This window comes from Panthera leo, chromosome B4, assembly GCF_018350215.1.
Source record: "Panthera leo isolate Ple1 chromosome B4, P.leo_Ple1_pat1.1, whole genome shotgun sequence".
NCBI classification, from domain to species: Eukaryota; Metazoa; Chordata; class Mammalia; order Carnivora; family Felidae; genus Panthera; species Panthera leo.
Window position 1 is genome coordinate 15,703,004 of NC_056685.1, and position 19,356 is coordinate 15,722,359.

A 19,356-nucleotide genomic window follows, 5' to 3' on the forward strand; every position below is an offset into this window, starting at 1 on the left:
AAAAAGTAACCGACAAGAGATGTTGTTAATATAAGATATAACACTTCTGCTTAGAAAATAGGCTTTAGTTCTACATTTAATATAGCAATATATTGCAAGAACTACTGACCTTTTACTCTGATCACCACTGAGTCCGTTAAATCTCAAAACATGAGCCAGCAAGCGAATGAATAATATGCTACTGAGTAATAAACCCATGCCATCCAAATGAAGCTTTTTCTGTCCCCGTCCAAAGAAAAAGGAAAACAGAAGCATAATGGTAAGGTCACCGAAAACACAGATTTTGAAAGAAGTCGTTCTGTACGAGCATGAGTCACCAAAACTATTTCCTTAGTGATAAAAGTTGTCAGAGCAACCCAGAGGCCTCCCTACGCTAACAAGTACATGGGCAGTGTGTTGAGTTTCAAACCCACCAGTCATTTCCTTTACTTAATTGCTAACTGCTCTTCACCGGCTGCATTTGGGGCCTGTGTTTTATGCAGTCACCCGGCAACTAGTTATTATGCTATCTTTTATCAGGGAGAACAAAACAGTAAACTTCATATTTCCATGGATTTCAGGGTAAAAGTCGATGTTATTTCACCAAAGCACTTTGAACCTTGGGTGGGGGCGTTATGAAACAGCTGAACTAGATCTCAATGTGGCAGCACAATCATGCAAGACTGAGAGAGAAAAAGATTGAGCAGAGAAGAGAGAACTATTTTGGGTGCCCCCTGCGTGCAAGGAAGGTGTTTTATTCATTTCTGTGTCCTTTGCACATAACGGGGATTCTGGCACATACTAGGACTCAAATACGTGGAAGGAAGAGGGTCACTGGTTGTCTTCAGAATAATCCAATCTATTAAAGTAACTGTGCCACTACGGAGTTAAGATTTCATCCGGTTTATAATACTCACATGCATTCTTTTCTCCTTGGATCTACAATGGGACTTTCTTGCCCTTGCCCTTGTACATGTGTGATGCTTTAAGGATGCTCTATTTTAAAAGAACTGGTGCTGATGAGCATTACTTGGGAAAACCTGATATGCAAAAGCGATAAGATTATTTTAATTTTTTTTTTTTAACGTTTATTTATTTTTGAGACAGAGAGAGACAGAGCATGAACGGGGGAGGGTCAGAGAGAGAGGGAGACGCAGAATCTGAAACAGCCTCCAGGCTCTGAGCCGTCAGCACAGAGCCCGACGCGGGGCTCGAACTCACGGACCGTGAGATCATGACCTGAGCTGAAGTCAGACGCTTAACCGACCAAGCCACCCAGGCGCCCCAAAAGCGATAAGATTATTATTGCACAAGAAATGTTTTACCTGGGTAGTAAGCTTATACGTATCCTCAGTAACACTGTTTAGTCTGGCCTTGAGAATCTTGGTTGTCAGGTAATCACTGAATCTCCCATATTTCAAAACTCTCCCATTATTCTTGGCCTATGCAATGTCAGTACCCCAAACGTTAATAAATCTCCCTAAAATTCAAACCAACAAGACAGTAAGTCAAAGATGCTCTTACTTACAGAGGCTACATGTTCCAAAAACGTTGGTTCATTTCTTCTCCACCAGCAATGTGGTTGAGGATTTTCATTCTTGTAATTGTACACAGGAGTCATATGCCATAACTATCAAATCGTTCTGGTAGGCTGACTCAGAACTAAAAACCGAGATCTCCACAGAAAGTCCCTGAAAATGTCCATGGACATCCTGATGATTCATTAAGGGCACCATATTCTCTGAATCAAAGAGTGTTCTGTTGCTGCATCAGAACAGGAACAAAAGAAATCCAAAGAGATAGGACAGATAACATGAAAAGAACGCAAAGGGTCTTGGGCACATCACCAACTGTAGTGCAAAAATACCACAGTGTGTGAGGTAGTGCCTTACAGTGAAGTTTAGAGTGTGGGATCTGGAGCCAGAAGTCCTGGGTTCAAATCCCAGGTCTGCCACTTCCTGGCTGTGTGAGCTTGAGTAAGCTACTTAACTTCTCCGGGTCTCAGTTTCTTCATATGTATAATAGGGCTGTTGAGAGGATTCCGTAAGTTTATACATGGCAAATAAGTTTACACTTGGCATATAGTAGGCACTCAAAATAAGCAACGTCTCATGATTACCATTAGTTTTCCAATCCGGGCCAGACTCCAATTTTAGTAATGATATCATGGTATGTCTGGTTATTATTATCATTGTTTAGAGTCCACGAGTCAAGAACTGTGAAAAACAATCCAGAGTCAGCAAAACGAAAACTGTGATCTTGACATGTAAATCTCTCTGCACTATATTCTGCTCACACATGTCAAAACTCCCGAAGTTCTGGAGATGACAGATGAAGAAATTACAATACTGTATCCGAACAATTTTTCATGATTTATGATATGACGAAAACATATTTAATCTATATTAAGCTCAAATTCCATAATATTTTTGTACTTATTCCATATATCCACATGTGTCCCATTAGAGGGCATGTTTCCAGTACTTAGCTAATCAGAAATACAAAATCTTACTCAATATTTTGGAAACCATTGCAGTAGAATTATGGAGAAAGCTGTCAACTCAAAATGGTCTTTCTTAGTTATTTGTCATAAATTTAGTGGGTTTTCTTAATCTTTTGCCTTACATAGTTTTATCATGATGCCATCTTATATTTCCTTCCATTTGCATTTAGGGTTACTTTGATTTATGTGTTTACTGTTTTTCTATTTCTTTGTCTTTTGAGTTTCGTTTCTAATCTCTACAAATCATAATGATCTTTGTCAGCACACGTAGAGACCAGTGTCTTATGGGGCATATTTTAAACACTGAGTTTATCAAACATATCTAAAAGTAAATGCGATAGTCATTGTTTCTGAAGAAAACAATTTTGCTGGCAAAGTGAATGTGATATACCAGAAATAAGACATCTCCACGTTTTTGGAAGGATTGGTCAATTAATCAGTCAGTTTTGAGATAAGTGGGATAGAGTTCTTTGATTGGCCTCAAATATATAGGAAAGACATTGTGCCTATCCAGATAATCAATATACTCCCGTTCCAACCTAACAGGTTACCACAAAGACAAATCAGAACTTGAAAAAAATTGTTTTCAGTTCTTGAAAAGAAAACCGCGCTATTCAACGGTTACTATCATTAGACCATTAATGAAATATCTCCTGGAAAAAAAAAAACTTCCGCCCCTCAGGAACTAGGTGACCTCAAAATAGGCAGAATGACTTCCCAAGATGTCCATGCGCTTGGCAAATGTTCTGGTGGTGATAAGACCTTCTCTATCCCGAAACATGGGAAAAACATTATTACAGGCCACAAGCGAATACTGCTTGTTTTCAGGTAGTCTCACTTGGCCAATAACTAAACTCTGACAGTATCGTTTAGGTCTCTTTCAAATAAGGTCTGGTTTTTATAACTGGGCTGGTTTCGTTCTGTATTTTGGATCTAGTGAAGCAATACGGAAAATCTAGCTTCACGCATTTGTCTCACATCAACTTGAGTTTTTTGCACTAGGTTTTCCCTCCATCTGTTAATTAATGTCTTTCTCTCCCTCCCACATACTCATCACCTTCTGTCTCCTTCATCACAGACTGTACATTAGACTTTGATGAAGCTGTAAGTAATAAATAGCTCTAGGGGGAGACTATGATCTGCTTTTATCTCCCCCAAAAAGATTCAGAAAGATTTCTAGGAATGTGTCTTAAAGCTTTTTCTCTGAACTTTAGAAACTGTTCTAGAGGGTACTAAAGAAGTCCCCAAGTTTACAAATCTGTGGAAACCAGGCCAACATACTCAAATCAGATAAGGAACAATATAAGGTAATTGATATTAACTCATATGAACAGGCTAGAAGGGCCATAAAGGGTAAAATGGCATGATCCAGCTTATATCTCACCTTCCTCTTGCGGTTTTATGTTATTGTTTTTTAAAGTTTATTTATTTAGGGGCACCCGGGTCGCTCACTCGGTTAAGCATCCGACTTTGGCTCAAGTCATGATCTCGAGGTTTGTGGGTTCAAGCCCTATGTCGTGCTCTGTTTTGACATCTCAGAGCCTGGAGCCTGCTTCGGATGCTGTGTCTCCCTCTCTCTCTGCCCCTCCCCTTCTCCTGCTCTGTCTCTCTCTGCCTCTCAGCAATAAACAAATGTTAAAAAATTTTTTTAAAAAATAAATAAAGTTTATCTATTTTGAGAGAGAGAGAGAGAGCGAGCAGTGGAAGGGCAGAGAGAGGGAGAGAGAGAGAATCCCAAGCAGCACAGAGGCTGACAAGGGGCTCAGTCTCACGAACCGTGAGATCACGACCTGAGCCAAGATCAAGAGTCAGACGCTTAACCAACGGAGCCACCCAGGTGCCCATGGGGTTTTACTTTACATCAACTACAGAAGGGAAGATACTTCCAGGTAAGAGGATACAAGTGAATTCTCTTTCACCTGAGATTAATTTCCCACCACATATTTTTTCTTCTGTGTATACCGCATCCATTCTCTCAGTTCCTGTCCAGAAAGTTCTGAGCCCTTTGACAAGCATGTCTTCTCTCTAACTTCATGGTCTGGAACAATCATCCCCCTGTGCCATCACAGGACACCCGCCTCTCCCCCTTCAAGGGCAGTCTCCTTTTACCATGCACCTGATCTACGGCAAACAGCCCTCAAATCACTCTCCTCGATTCATCCCCCAGATGCCACAACAGTCTTCCTAAAGCACAGCCACAAGCATGCCTTTCTCCCAGATACAAATGGCAGTGAATTCTCACTGCCCACCACATGAATTATAAACTCTTCTCTCTCTGGCATTTCATCCTCCAACGCATGGTCCCGTATTAGCTTTTGATGCCCTTTCTCCCCTACAACAGCTCCACAGTCGGGCCATATTGGGATTCTAGTCTTCCCTCAATGCCCCCCCGAAACCCTGCCCTCTATGCGATTTTTTCTTAGTGGGGTTCATCAGTTTCGAACATTCTTTCTCTACCACGATAAGCTATAAAAATTGTACCCATTCTTCAAATACCACCTTTTCTAAATATATTTTCTGGTCTCCCCCAAGGGGATATGATCGTTCCTCCTAAAGCCCCTAGTATTTCATTCCTATCTCTATGGGAGCACTCACCACATTCCACTCTGCATTACAGATCTTTATGTGGTTCCTAATCCTTTTACAAGGCTAGGAGCTTCCTGGAGCCACAGGCACTTTCTTACTGACCTGAACTAACAAGCATTGCAGAAAGTGTAGATAATGAGGACACCTGTCTGTTGAATGGAATCTGAGAAAAGGCCTGAGCATGGGGAAATGTGGTATATTCGTGGAACAGAGAGCAGTTTAGGGCCCCCCTGAAACTGCTGTCCGGGGAGGAGCAGTGGAAAGAAGGATGGATGTTCACACCGGGCATGGCTTTCCAAGGACACAGTTGAATGTTATGAGCCTCAGCCTCTTCCTTTAAAAAGGTTTTATTTATTTTTGAGAGAGAGAGAGAGAGAGAGCGCACAAGCAGGGCAGGGGCAGAGAGAGGAGGAACAGAGGATCTGAAGCAGGCTCCATGCCAACAGCAGAGAGCCTGATGTGGGACTCGAACTCATGAACCTCAGGTGAGACCATGACCTGAGGCGAGGTCAGACGCTGACCTTATTGAGCCACCCAGGTGCCCCAAGCCTCAACCTCTTTTGCAGCAAGACTTCTGTTTCCTTTGTCATCTTTATTACAAACTGTAATTCCTTCCTTTGTCCCTTTACCTGAGTATTGCATCTCTGGGTCACGTATGTGCCCACACAACTCAAGTCTACATCCCAACCAAGGGTGCCTGCATTGCACCTGCCTTGCTCACTTTCCTCAGTGTCGAGTGGAGCTCCCGGCACATGGTAAATATTCAATAAATGTATTTTGAGAAAGTGGATGAAATCTGTGGATCATAATACACTGTAGAGATTAAATACAGTCACATGTAAAGTCACTAACTAGCACAATGCTTGAACATTGAATAGAATACTAGAACATTGAATAGAATACTAGAACTAGAACACTGAATAGAACACTACAATATTAGCCTCGTCTCTCCCTTCTTTCCTTCCTTCCCTCTTCTGTGAATGGCTCATGCGTTAATCCATGCACTCAACAAATGCTCCAGGCTTCTCTAGGCACTGAAGATAGGCTAGTGAACCAAAGAGAGAAAAATCTCTGACCTCATGGAGGGCATTCTAATGAAGGAACGAGTGATTCACTTTGGGTCTTCAGGGAGTCTTGAGAATGTAGTTATTAAGAAGAGGTTGTGGCTCGAAGACAGACACGTTGGGAGGGGCGCGCAGAGCCTGGGGGGAGGACAGCCAATTCCAGCATCGCAGGGGTGAGACACAAAATGACTCGGATGAGTGACGGCCACAAAACCGAGGAGTGGATACAGGAAACAACGAGCCAGGACGCCCCCTGGATCCGAGTGACCTAAGAGTAAGCAGTGGCCATGGTGATGACGGTTTCCAATCCGGTTAATGTGCCGTGTTGCCCTGGACTGGGAAGTTAGGAGGGGAAGCCGTTGGGGTTGGGGGGTTTCAGGGTGTGAGACGAGTTGTGTCTGCTTTTGGATATGATGCTCTGAAGAGACGGAAAGATGGAAAGAAATCGAGGTGAAAATGTTTAACTCTCAAAATTAACGATCTAGGGAGCGAGTGAAGACCAAACTCCCTTCGTATCTACTAGGAACCACTGTTCCATCCCCTGAATAACAGAAAGCATCATAGTCTCAGCACCTGCCAAGCTCCTTTCAGAGTCCTGCTACTTCACAGCGTAATCTGATAATTAACCTGCCTCTTCAGTTCCTGGAATGCAGAAAGGCCCTAAATAATATGTGTGAATTGAATTGCTTGATAGAAGCAAGATCTCACCCTCGAGGAAGGCGGAGAGAAAAGAAAAGTGCATTTGGAGTCTGAAAGGCCCCAGGAGGAAGTCTTGCCCCCTCTCTCCCTCCTCTCGTAGTCACGGGGCCATGAGCAAATTGTTAGCCCGCCTCTCAGACTCCTCAGCTGCAAAATGCACAATCAAACCCACCTTGCAAGAGGCTGAGAGAGCATCAAGTAAAATGCATGCAAAGTTCCCATCACCCAGCAGGCACAAAAATTAAAGCGCTGATGACATTATTGAGTATTATCTTTGTTCCCACGCCTTCTTGGCGTTGCCAGGTTTCTCACGTCTTGCTTTATCCACCTTCTCGCTTCTCACATTCCATGCAGGCGATCCTGCTAGCGGCTGTCCTCCTGGCGTGGCCTCCCGCCAGCCAGCTTTCCGAAAGCCCCCACGGGCCCTAAGCTCGTCTGCACATGGCTGGCTGGTCCGTCAGTTCAAATCGCCCCAACTCAACTGACATCACCACAGCTTGCAAATTCCAAAATCGCTGTGAGTGCTTTAGATTTGGTCATGTTTACGCCTGGTCTACAAGTTCTACGGCGGTGTCCTTCTTTATCCACGACCGGCACCATGTTTGAAGCAGCTTCACGGTCTGGCATTTGAACACACCGCTGAGAGAGGCTGGCGTGGCCCTCAGAAAACACATATGAAGTGAGAAAGCTACGTCTGCATACTGTTTACTTCCAAAAGGTGACTGGGAACGCAGGGTGCAGAGATAGCAGGATTACTTGTCACCCTTGAGAAAGGTGGTTCAGACAGAGGGCTCGCCCACACGCATGACTGGCCCACTGGCTGAGGCACTGCACGAGGCACACATATCTCTGAATGAAGTTGATTCTCTCCTAAGTCTCACGCGTTCTACATGAACGATTAAAGTGTTTTTGTAATCTCCACTTTTCCACGCCCTACAGTCTGCCACTAACTATGGCAATTTCTAATAGGAAGGACATATTGGATATTGCATATCTGTGTGTGTGTGTGTGTGTGTGTGTGTGTGTGCATTCTATGCCAAATGCTACGGATGGATAGTTTGTGCCCTCATCTCCAATGCAACCCTATATGGAGACAGAGCCTTTGGGAGGTAATTAGGTTTAGATGAGGTGTTGATGGTGGAGCCCCCATTATGGGCTTAGTGCCCTTTTAAGAAGTGGAAGAGACCACAGTTTGTCTTGGCTTCGCCACATGACGACACAGCAAGAAGGCAGCTCTCTGCACAGGAGAAAGCAGGTCCTTATCAGACACTGAATCTGCTGGCACTTTGATCTCGGACTTCCTGCCTCCAGAACTGTGAGAAATGAACGCTTGTTGGTTAAGCCACACTGTCTACGGTATTTTGTTATAGCGCCTGAGCTAAAACAGCCAGAGAACATACCACGGTCCTGCCCGCGAATACAGATCACGGACGGGTTAGAAAGGAGAAGGGGTACCCTAGAAATGATGAGGAAGGCCAGAGTCCACCCCAGAGGAAGTCACCATACCCCGAGGAATTTGCTGTGGTCACCGACAGGGCACCCTGCCACACCACACCAGAGCCTTGCCCTCATTTTCCATGGTGAGTCAGTCAGCAAGCAGCACCACCTCATTGCCCTGGGATCAGCATTTTAGGTGGGAGTAGGGCCCACCCTCGCCTCCTCCCCTGGGGAGATGGCTTTTTTCTCATCCTAAAAATGCCAGGCTCACTCACAATGGTGACATTTGCTGAGCAATGGCTTGGATCAAGAGCTCTCATGGAGCAAGAATAAAGGAAACCCACAGCAGGGGAGCTATGCAGCAAAGGTCCTGCACCTTGACCTTGGCTGTGCCACTTGCCAGAGCTCTCTGAAATGAGGTCAACAAAATATTACCTAGCAGAGGCTTGTACAGAGAAGCTGGGATAAACCCTTAATTTGGTCCCAAACTATTTTTCTTAAATGCCGGGTAACCTCCAGTACCACACCCACAGCCTTCACCCACCCTCCCACTCCCCCCAGAAAAAGGGGGAAGGATTTCACCGTTTTTCTCCAAACTATCCACTATAGACTTTTACGGTGGTTTTGCAGTGAATCCATCTGGTACTCAATGTGTCCTCTAAACACACAACAACAACCACAACAAAATTCCATGATGTTTCAATTGCTGCTTAATTAACCACAGTAAGACTGTCAGGCCTTTCCTCCCTTCATCTCCCTTTGGGGGTAAGCACTGTATTCTGCATTTACTAACACCGCAAGGATGGCCCTTTACCTAGAAAGATTTGGGCGGCGGAATTCGACACTCCCTGGTGCCCTGGACCAGAAGGTTTTTGCTCTGTTTGCTCTGTAGACAGTTTTATCTCCGTCACTGGAAGACCAAATGCACTAATTCTTCTTGGAAAATAGGCCAAAAGGACCGGTGACATTTCCCAGACAAGTCCCCAGAATCCCGCAACGTGCCTCGCTGAACCAAAATGAACACATAAATCTATTTCCCCCAAACATTCTGTCATTTGAGTTATATAATTGCCTTTCATTAATCAGGTCGGAGCTTTAAAGCAACACCTAATTAATTCTATAATTGGCACAGATTATGCCTTTAATGACTTCCACTATAGCAGAAAAACCAATGATCTCTCAATTTGATTTTGAAACTATGGACGGACGCCGGGTTTCCTCTTTCACCCAGAACTTTCAGATCTTGTTAAAACTCGGGTGTGGTTTCACGGGGGTGGGGGGGGGGCACTGAGGGGAGCCCAGAGGGAAGGGTGGGAGGGAACTTTGCAAGAAAACCCTTCCCCGAGTGCGTTCGTGATGCCAGAGACCGGTGTTTGGCAGCTCTCTGGGGTCTGCAAGAAGTTTCCTGCTAATGGGAAGTCCGCGCATTTGGAGCAAAATCGGGCTTGCGCGAGTTCTTAACAACTTAGGGGTGCTCTAGGATCCTCGCGGGCGAACCGCACACAAGAAAGAGGAGGCCCGACTAGAAGTTGGGTAAAACTTAGAACCAACAGGGCGTGCGCCGCCCGAGGAGACTTGAGTCAATCTCGTCTAACGGTTTCCCGAACCGCTAGGAGCCCTCAACCTCGGCGGGCAGCAGGGCTCGGTGACTCACTGCCAGTGACTCAGCGACCCCACCCCTCTCGCCCCCCCCCCCCCCCCCCCGCCCCTCGGGCTTTCCTCGGCCGCAGCCTCGAAGCTCGCGCCGTCCAAAGCCACACCGAGCCCGTTAGGTCCCTGAACCTAAGGAACCCCCACGACAAGAGGCTGGAAAGATTCGTGGGCCAAAGCGGGCGGTGCGCCCAGCCTGCTCGCGACCCCAGCTCCGTGTCCTGGGCTGTGCGCGCCCCCAACTCCCGCTCCAATCTCAGGCGTTCTTTGTTCCTTTCTCCACGCCTTCCAAGCCTCGGGATCCCCCCCCTCTTCCTGCCCCTTTGCCCGCGGGTCTCCCCACCCACCAGCCCCGAGCAGAACACTGGCCTGCAGCGGAGCGCCCCTCCCACCCGCCCGCCTCCTCCCAGGCCTCTTTGGCCCAGTGCCTGGGGACCCCTCGGGTCCGGTCCCGGGCAGGGTTCCCTACCACCGCGCGACCCCGCCTTTTTCAGCACCCACTGGGAGCAGAGCTCAGGCCAACATCAGGAAAGCCCCCGAAAGTCCCAGCCCACCCAAAAAGTAACGGGAAGGTGCCCAGTCCCGGGCTGCAGAGGGGCGGAGAGGAAGGCTCGAGGGCGCCCCCGCCCCAACCCCCGCCCACCCTTCCCGCATCTCGTCGGGTCCCCATTGGCTGGCGCTCTCCGCGGCTGGGATGGCAGTGGGAGGGGACCCTCTTTCCCAACCGGGTTATAAAAACTGCGCCCTCGGCCCGGCCCGGTCCTCTGCCACTCTCGCTCCGGGATCCCCCGCGCCAGAGACGCAGCAGCGCTCCCACCGCCCACACCCACCGCGCCCTCGCTCGCCTGTCCTCCCCGAGCCAGTCCGCGCCGCCGCAGCCGCCCAGCCCACCGCCACCGTCTCAGCCATGTCCACCAGGTCTGTGTCCTCGTCCTCCTACCGCAGGATGTTCGGCGGCCCCGGCACCGGGAGCCGGCCGAGCTCCAGCCGGAGCTACGTGACCACGTCCACCCGCACCTACAGCCTGGGCAGCGCGTTGCGCCCCAGCACCAGCCGCAGCCTGTACGCCTCGTCCCCGGGCGGCCCGTACGCCACGCGCACCTCGGCGGTGCGCCTGCGGAGCAGTGTGCCCGGTGTGCGTCTGCTGCAGGACTCGGTGGACTTCTCGCTGGCCGATGCCATCAACACCGAGTTCAAGAACACCCGCACCAACGAGAAGGTGGAGCTGCAGGAGCTGAACGACCGCTTCGCCAACTACATCGACAAGGTGCGCTTCCTAGAGCAGCAGAACAAGATCCTGCTGGCCGAGCTCGAGCAGCTCAAGGGCCAGGGCAAGTCGCGCCTGGGGGACCTCTACGAGGAGGAGATGCGGGAGCTGCGCCGGCAGGTGGACCAGCTCACCAACGACAAGGCCCGCGTCGAGGTGGAGCGCGACAACCTGGCCGAGGACATCATGCGGCTCCGGGAGAAGTAAGGCGGCGCCCACCTCGGGGCTGCGGGAGGGAGGGAGGGGGGTTCGGGGCCCCCGCGAGAAGCCGCCACGCCCTTGGGGATGTGGCTGGGGCGGTGGCTGTCTGGGGGACAGCGGGTGAGCGGGGCGGTGGCTTCGGCGGCGCAGCCCCGCCCTGCACCCAGACCTTGCAGTTCGCATTTCCTCTCCCCTCCCCCCCCCACTCATTGCCCAAGAACACCCCGCTTCAGGTTACAGATTTCTTAAAACTACCACTTTGTAGCCGAAGGCCCTTAAAAGCAACGAGCGCGATCTCCCCCAAACTTTGAGAAAGTTTCCTGGCCCCTTCTGGCGTGCAGCCATCATGGGGCGGGAGAAGGGAAGAGGGGAGGGGTGTGGAGGCAGCGAGACAAAGGGATTGCAGAGGTTCCTCGGAGGCGGGGTGGGGGCGTTCGCCGTGCAGGCTGGCGTGGCGGCCGTGATTGCTTTTGCACACTGCGGGCCGAGGTCCCGCCAAAACTTGCGGAGGGCGGCAGTCCTAAAAGCCGCAGTCGCCGGCTGCCCGCAGAGGTGGCGCAGCGGATCTCGTCTCGCGGCGCCGCGACGTGGTGGTTGGGTGTGGCCGCCCCACCCCTGGCGGGGTCCCAGTTCCCTTTTGGTTAATGCGCGACTGTTTCAGGTTGCAGGAGGAGATGCTTCAGAGAGAGGAAGCCGAGAGCACCCTGCAATCTTTCAGACAGGTTTGTAGATTCTGTTCCCACTTGCACAGCCACCGGACCCCGCCCCATCAACCCACGGGCAATTCTCAAAAGTTACTCAACCCAAGTCTAGAGAGCGCAAAACTTCACTTCTGTGCGCAAAGCCCCCTAGCGGCAGAAAGACCGCAGATCGGAAATTGTCCGAATGAAAACCCTTGAATGGGGTGAAGCCTTTCCTTAAGACATAAAGAAAGTCTTTGATTTTTTACTTTGTTTCGACGTTTTTTTTCAAAAAAAAATTTTTTTTTCCGTTTTGTTTTTGAAACACATTGGCATTCAGATTCTGAACAGTTACAGTTTGATGTAGATAAAGGCTTGCTAAAGTCAAGCTGGCTAACTTTTACAAGGCCACCAGAAAGCACAGTTATGCCCTGTACTTTAAAATGTAAATGTACAGGGGGACAAGAAACTTAGTTTCACTGGATGGAAGCCAGCAAGTGTCTTTTCTTCTCTGCAAGTTCCATGGCGGCTTTAAAGTTATATGGAACTATCCCCAGGCACAACTATTTTGTGATCTAATAAGGGTGAAAAGGAGCCATCTGTCCTCTGGGCTGAAAGGTATTAATGGTTTCTACGGGCTTCACTATGGAATGTAGATACAGACATTCTGGCAAGTGTGGTGGCTCAGGACAGAAATAATAGGAGTCTTTGTGTTCCCAGAGAAGCTTTGCAACAGGCTGCATTCTTATTGAATATGTAATGATGTAAGCACAGTCCTAGTCGGACACAAGTATTTGCTAACATCCGTTATCTAATCTCTGGCCCAGACTTGTGAAGTATATTCTTAAAGCTACAATCATAATTCACATTTTGAAAGGCCTTTCTTGATTTGGTTTCTTAAATTCTTTAGCACATCCTCTACAAGAACCTAAGGCTGAAGAACGGATTTTCATTAAAGGGCTTTTTGCTCCAAAGTTAGATAGACTTAAAGGATTTTTAGCTTGAAATTAGAATTCAAAAGCAGGAAGAGCTGCCAGCATAGTTTTCTTCCCCTGAACACTTACTGGCATGGCTATAAAAGCTCTCCGAGGAATAGTCTAGAATAACATTTTGAAGCAGAAATACACTTACCAGATTAAGTTAAACACTGCAGTGTGTGCTTCATTTTAGTAACCGAGCATTTATGATCATCATATCTATAAAATTTTCTGCAGAGCAGTGAGTTAATATGAAACAATATTATTATGAAAGATCTCCTGTTTAGGGATTAGGTAAAATCCCTCATAGTCTCATCAATGAAGTAGAATGTCCCCCGTTGAACTTTTTTATAGAGGTCAGTAAATTATCTTTTGCATCTCTTTTAGGGCTTAACAAGCAAAAATGAATTTTGCCCAAGCCTGTTTTTTGTTGTCACTCATTCCTCATTCACGTTTCCATGAAGGTGATAGAGGGGTCTTTGAAGACTAATGCTATAAACCGTACACTGAGTACAGTTGCTTACAAAATAAGAGGTGTAAAGATTCTCGTGACGTTTCCTCGAGGGGACATAAAATCTTTGGGACGTAGCAGGTTACAAATGGTGGAAACAGAAGAGAGCCAGAGCGGCAAGAATTTTTCACATAGTTTCATTACATGCATTTTGAGCAGTCATTCTGAAACAAACCTAGTAACAGAATTTACACCGTGCTCAACGGAAGGGACGGACACACCCTTGTAGGATGTGCTACGAGAGGAAGCAGAGAAAATACAGTCCAGAATTTACATTTCGTTTCCTTACGTGCCTGAACTGAATCTTTGCCAGTGTACGTCTTGAGTTGGAGTATAAATCTAGCCTGTACCCTGAATGCCAGATGACTACACACTGACTTTGAATTCTAAGGATAAGTTTCAGAAGTTTGAGTAGAGAAAAAAAAGAGAGCTCATGGATACACTGACACTTTCAAAGCACAAATTTCTGTTCTGCGTACTCTCAGGTATAAATGAAGTGAGATCTGGCCAACCCTATGATCGTCACGTTATCTCGCGACATGATAAAAAAAGAGATCTTAAAAATGCTGTCACGTGGATTTTAATGACCGATGAAGTACGGTTTGCCCTGTGCAGTTGAGCATTTATCTGCATCCAAATTGCTTATCGGCCACCTAGAACACAACACAGTGGGTCACAATTCAAATTAGTTAACGAAGCAAACAAAGAGTATGTTATAGTACTGGGTGACTCACGGACCTAATGCAAAAGTCATAACATCTGTCAACAATCTCTTCACAGTGAAGAGACTAAGCTCATGTGATTAATTTACAATGAATCCATGAGACAGGCCTTGGGCTTCAGCAGCCCCCCAATACCCGTCTCTTCTCTTTTCCAACCAGGATGTTGACAACGCTTCTTTGGCACGTCTTGACCTTGAGCGCAAAGTGGAATCCTTGCAGGAAGAGATTGCCTTTTTGAAGAAACTACACGATGAGGCAAGTGGAGCCCCTTTTTGTGGGTGAATGTGGGGGAAGTTGTCCCCAGATGTGGCTTGACCGACCTCCTGTCTGTTCTTTCTTCAGGAAATCCAGGAGCTACAGGCTCAGATCCAGGACCAGCACGTCCAAATCGACGTGGATGTTTCCAAGCCTGACCTCACCGCTGCCCTGCGGGATGTACGCCAGCAATATGAAAGCGTGGCTGCCAAGAACCTTCAGGAGGCCGAAGAATGGTACAAGTCCAAGGTAGGACGCTAGTCCGTGTGGCTAGAACAAAAGAAGAGCGTTTTGCTCTGAAAATGCTTGCACCCGTCTGTGATTCCTATACATACCCGTTAGCTCCAGTCAGAAAGCTGGCTTGAACGTCTTCAAACTTCTTGAACTTCTTGTTCAAGTTTAATTTGTTGCTGCAGCCTCCCCATCACTCACGCCTTCTCTTTTCCACCCTTCCTTCTTAACCTTACATCAAAGTAACTCCCAGCACCATGCCCTCGACCTCCACCCTTGAACGAGGGCAGTAGATCACGTCTCTACTTGAACATATCAGTGTCGGCATTCCATCGCTCCCCCTCTGCTTTTCAGAACAGGAATGCAGACGTATTCTGAGAGACAAGGAGATTTGAAGTTAAAAATACGGAGCGTGGTTTGGATTATGTGTCGTTTATTTGTTTGGTCACCATCTTTAAGATCTGCCGGTTTTCTGGGGAAGGTAGAATCTTAGAGGATTGGAAACCAAGTCGCTTGGGGGGGGTCTACATTTTTGATTTGTTTTTTGACAGTTTGCTGACCTCTCTGAGGCTGCTAACCGGAACAATGATGCCCTGCGCCAGGCGAAGCAGGAATCAAATGAGTACCGGAGACAGGTCCAGTCCCTCACCTGCGAAGTGGACGCCCTCAAAGGGACTGTGAGTATCAGACCCCCGTAAAAGAGGGAACATAACCAGTCTGCACCATCCACATGGACCGAGCTAATGGCGATATCTGAACAAAACTTCAAATGAAGAAAAAGTGATTTTTTAGTCCAAAGACCATGAGTTGTCAGGACGGGTTCAAAAAAGCACTTTGGGGTCTGAAGATTTGAGCTTACACGGGCCTTATTGTTCTAATACTTGAGCCTTTCTTCCTCCCTGCAGAACGAGTCTCTGGAACGCCAGATGCGTGAAATGGAAGAGAACTTTGCCGTCGAAGCTGCTAACTACCAAGACACTATTGGCCGCCTGCAGGATGAGATTCAGAACATGAAGGAGGAAATGGCTCGTCACCTTCGCGAATACCAAGACCTGCTGAATGTTAAGATGGCTCTTGACATTGAGATCGCCACCTACAGGAAGCTGCTGGAAGGCGAGGAGAGCAGGTATGGCACGAGGGCTTGTGTGCCTGAATTAATAGCCACCGTGTATTAGGTATTCTGTCACTCATTTGACATTCCTCACCTCATTTCATCTTGGGAACATATCTTCAAGGTAGCTACTGACCACTTTTTATAGATACGGAACCTTCGGTCAGGAGGTTTAGTAACTTGCCCAAGTTAGAGTTAGTCAGGGGCAGAGCTGGGATTTGAACTCTTAACTCTCTGAGCGCCAACGCTTTTCCCACTCTGTGAGCCTCCAGTTCACGCCCCTGTGGAGAAGATACTTGGGGTAAAAGATTGTAAATGTACTAATGAGACCACTCATAGGTAAAATATGTTTGAAGCAGATCCCTCACGCCATGAACTACAGGAATACATTGTCTCCTTTGATGAAAACAAGAAGTGAATGAATTCGTGCCTTATTGTTTGAGCTGTTTTCCAAAAATTTTACTGTTTTTATCTTTTTATAGGATCGCTCTGCCTCTTCCCAACTTTTCTTCCCTGAACCTGAGGGGTAAGCATGTGATTGCCCTTTTTTGAAAAATTTTAGCAGCTTTGTAACCAGTCTGTTCATGATAAAGCACTCATTTGTTAAATGATACTTGGAAATGCCATACAAATTAAAATCCTGTAAAATATCCATAGTTTTTCGATCCAAGTACTGGCTTACAGTCTGTGCTTCCAGTTAAATTTAAACTACATTGACTTCTTCCTTTGGGGTGTAACTGAAATAGTCCATCTTGATGCTGGGCTTTCAAACGGGTATTCAGTCTCTAGAATTCTTTTGGGAGCAGCACTTTGAGCAATTATGAACCACAGTCATAATTCTTTGGCCAGTTACTTGTTTTTTTCAAATGTCCTTTTTCCTCATTTGGGGCTTTTTTCTTTATTCAGAAACCAATCTGGATTCACTTCCTCTGGTTGACACTCACTCAAAAAGAACACTTCTGATTAAGACGGTCGAAACCAGAGATGGACAGGTTGGTATCTTTCACTCAAAATCGGCATCATCTCAGGCCGGCATTGATAGCCTTGTGAATCACTAAGTCTGTATCTCAGATACACCTGGTTAATTGGGGGGGGGTTCCGTTTCACCCGTGACCCCTCAAAAGAGAATAGGCCTCTTCTCCTGGCATGACCCCCAGCCAACTAATTATTTGGTTCCTCAATGTGGAGGTGAGATCGCAATCTACCTATAGTCCAAAATAAAGGATTTCTTTCTATGGTCCTTAATTTAAAATGGGAGCACAGCCTCTTTCCATTACTTTCTAGACTCGTTTCATGAGCTCCTTCCTTAGAACCTCAATCCCAGGAATGTTTTGATACCGGACATATGGCCTTCCCTACTGACTGTGCCTCCTCAATGCTCCTGTGTCCTTTGACGTAGTGCAGGGACATGCCCTACGATCACTTCGTTTCTTGTTCGTTCCCTATGCCACGAAAGAAATGGCCGAAATCTATTGTAACCTTCGTGGAATCTTCCCTTGCCCATAAACTTCAAGTGTACGTTCTGTACAATTAGAATGCCTTCATTGCTTTTAAACTTTGCTACATAGGATGATCACAGCATCCTTCAGAAACATAGTTCAGTTTTCTTTTCTTAAACGCTAACATTCCATCGGATACTTAATCTGCTTGTAGGTGAAGAGCGGCTTACGTACGCATCTGTCCCTTCTAGCTGGGACCCTTCTTGTGTATAATCAACATGACCTGCCTGTTTTCACAATAAATTCTATTTCGTAGGGATTTTTCTTTGTCGTGCTCAATGGGGTAACTGAATCTTTAGCATGTAGTACCGTATTTGATTTGAATTTGAATTTTTTTGCAGGTTATCAATGAAACTTCTCAGCATCACGATGACCTTGAGTGAAGATTGCACAGACTCGGTGCAGCAATATATTACCAGCAAGAATAAAAAAAAAAAAAAAAGAAATCCATATCTTAAAGAAACAGCTTTCAAGTGCCTTTCTGCAGTTTTTCAGGAGCGCAAGATAGATTTGGAATAGGAATAACCTTTAGTTCTTAAGAACCAACACTCTTAAAAGATTTAGAGAAAAGTTTACAAACATAATCTAGTTTACGAAGAAAACTTGTGCTAGGATACTTTTTAAAAAGTATTTTTGAATACCATTAAAACTGCTTTTTTCCAACAAGTGTCTGACCAACTTGTTTCTGCTTCAATAAATCTTTGGAAAACTCTTTGGCTGTGTTACTTATTTGATAATATCCCCACAGTTCTCCAAAGTTTACGAGGATATATGTGTTAGTCAAATACTTTTTAGTCCTACTGGTTCATTTGTCACAAAAATCTAGGCTAACTTGATAAATCCAACTTATCTATGCTTGAGGTATAGTTCTTAACTGGGTCATTTACAGGTAGACTTCACTTCTTTTCAGTTACATTATTTGAACTTAACAAATAGACGATCTATCATAAAATAATTTGTACAAAAATGACAGGTCTTTTCACAAGATGAGTTCAGCAGGGTCCATGGCCAGGTGTGATTTCATTCTAGCAAACAGACTTTCTAAACCCAAAGACTTAGGCTGAATGAAAACTTCTGGGGGAATGCAGCATATGGGAAGCTCGGACTCCCCCACGGGAGTTAGAATATATGGCAATGGCAGTGCATCGGGTGCATCTTTGTTAGCAAGAGGCAGGAAGGGACAGGTCCGTCAAGTTTCAGCGAATGACACTTGCATTTCTGTGTCTAACTATATATATATATATATATATATATATATATATGATCTCTATAAGTGTACTTTTTAAATGTTGGTTTATTTTTGAGAGAGCGTGAGTTGGGAAGGGGCAGAGAGAGGGAGACGCAGAATTCAAAGCAGGCTCCAGGGTCTGAGCTGTCAGCACAAGAGCCTGACGCGAGACTAGAACTCACAAACCGCGAGATCGTGACCTGGGCTGAAGTCGGACACTTGACCGACTGAGCCATCCAGGCACCTCTATCTATATTTTTAAAGACTTTGGTGTTTGCAGACAGAAAATAAGGGAAAATCCCTACCTTCTGGCTGAGGGGTTTAATACTTGTGAATCACAAGGTAAAGTGATGCTAACTAAGTGTAATGAGCTTGCAAAACCTGGAACAGTGAGAATAAATGGTACAGTCGGGAGAAGCTTCAGGACCCAGAGGATGGATAGAGGGATAGAGTTGAGATAAAACAGGAGACAGAGGGTTGGGGCACCTGGGTGGCTCGCTCGGTTAAGCATCCAACTCTTGATTTCGGCTCAGGTCGTGATCTCATGTTTGTGGGATCAAGCCCCGTGTGGGGCTCTGCACTGACAGCACGGAGCCCGCTTGGGATTCTCTCACTTCCTCCCTCTCTTCCCCTCCCCTGTCCACACTCTCTCTTTCTTAAAATAAATAAACTTAAATTGGGGGCGGGGAGGCACCTGGGTGGCTCTGTCAGTTGAGCGTCCGACTTCGGCTCAGGTCATAATCTCATGGTTTGTGA

General features: G+C 46.5%; 2 protein-coding genes across 4 annotated transcripts in view; one reads left to right on the forward strand and one right to left on the reverse strand.

The window, feature by feature from the left end:
• TRDMT1 (tRNA aspartic acid methyltransferase 1) overlaps positions 1–1,081 on the reverse strand; it is a 91,937-nt gene extending 90,856 nt beyond the window's left edge. For all 3 annotated transcript variants that reach the window (XM_042945011.1, XM_042945021.1, XM_042945010.1), the window contains exon 1: positions 110–1,081. The gene's annotated coding sequence lies outside the window, so the exon portion shown is untranslated. The remainder of the gene's footprint in view (positions 1–109) is intronic.
• Positions 1,082–10,664: 9,583 nt separating this feature from the next.
• Positions 10,665–18,084, forward strand: VIM (vimentin). The gene is made up of 9 exons (XM_042945022.1): positions 10,665–11,388; positions 12,048–12,108; positions 14,436–14,531; positions 14,619–14,780; positions 15,314–15,439; positions 15,668–15,888; positions 16,356–16,399; positions 16,780–16,865; positions 17,714–18,084. Exons 1-9 carry the CDS (start codon positions 10,826–10,828, stop codon positions 17,753–17,755), a joined length of 1,401 nt encoding a protein of 466 aa, XP_042800956.1. The 5' UTR covers positions 10,665–10,825; the 3' UTR covers positions 17,756–18,084.
• The last annotated feature ends 1,272 nt before the right edge of the window (positions 18,085–19,356 follow it).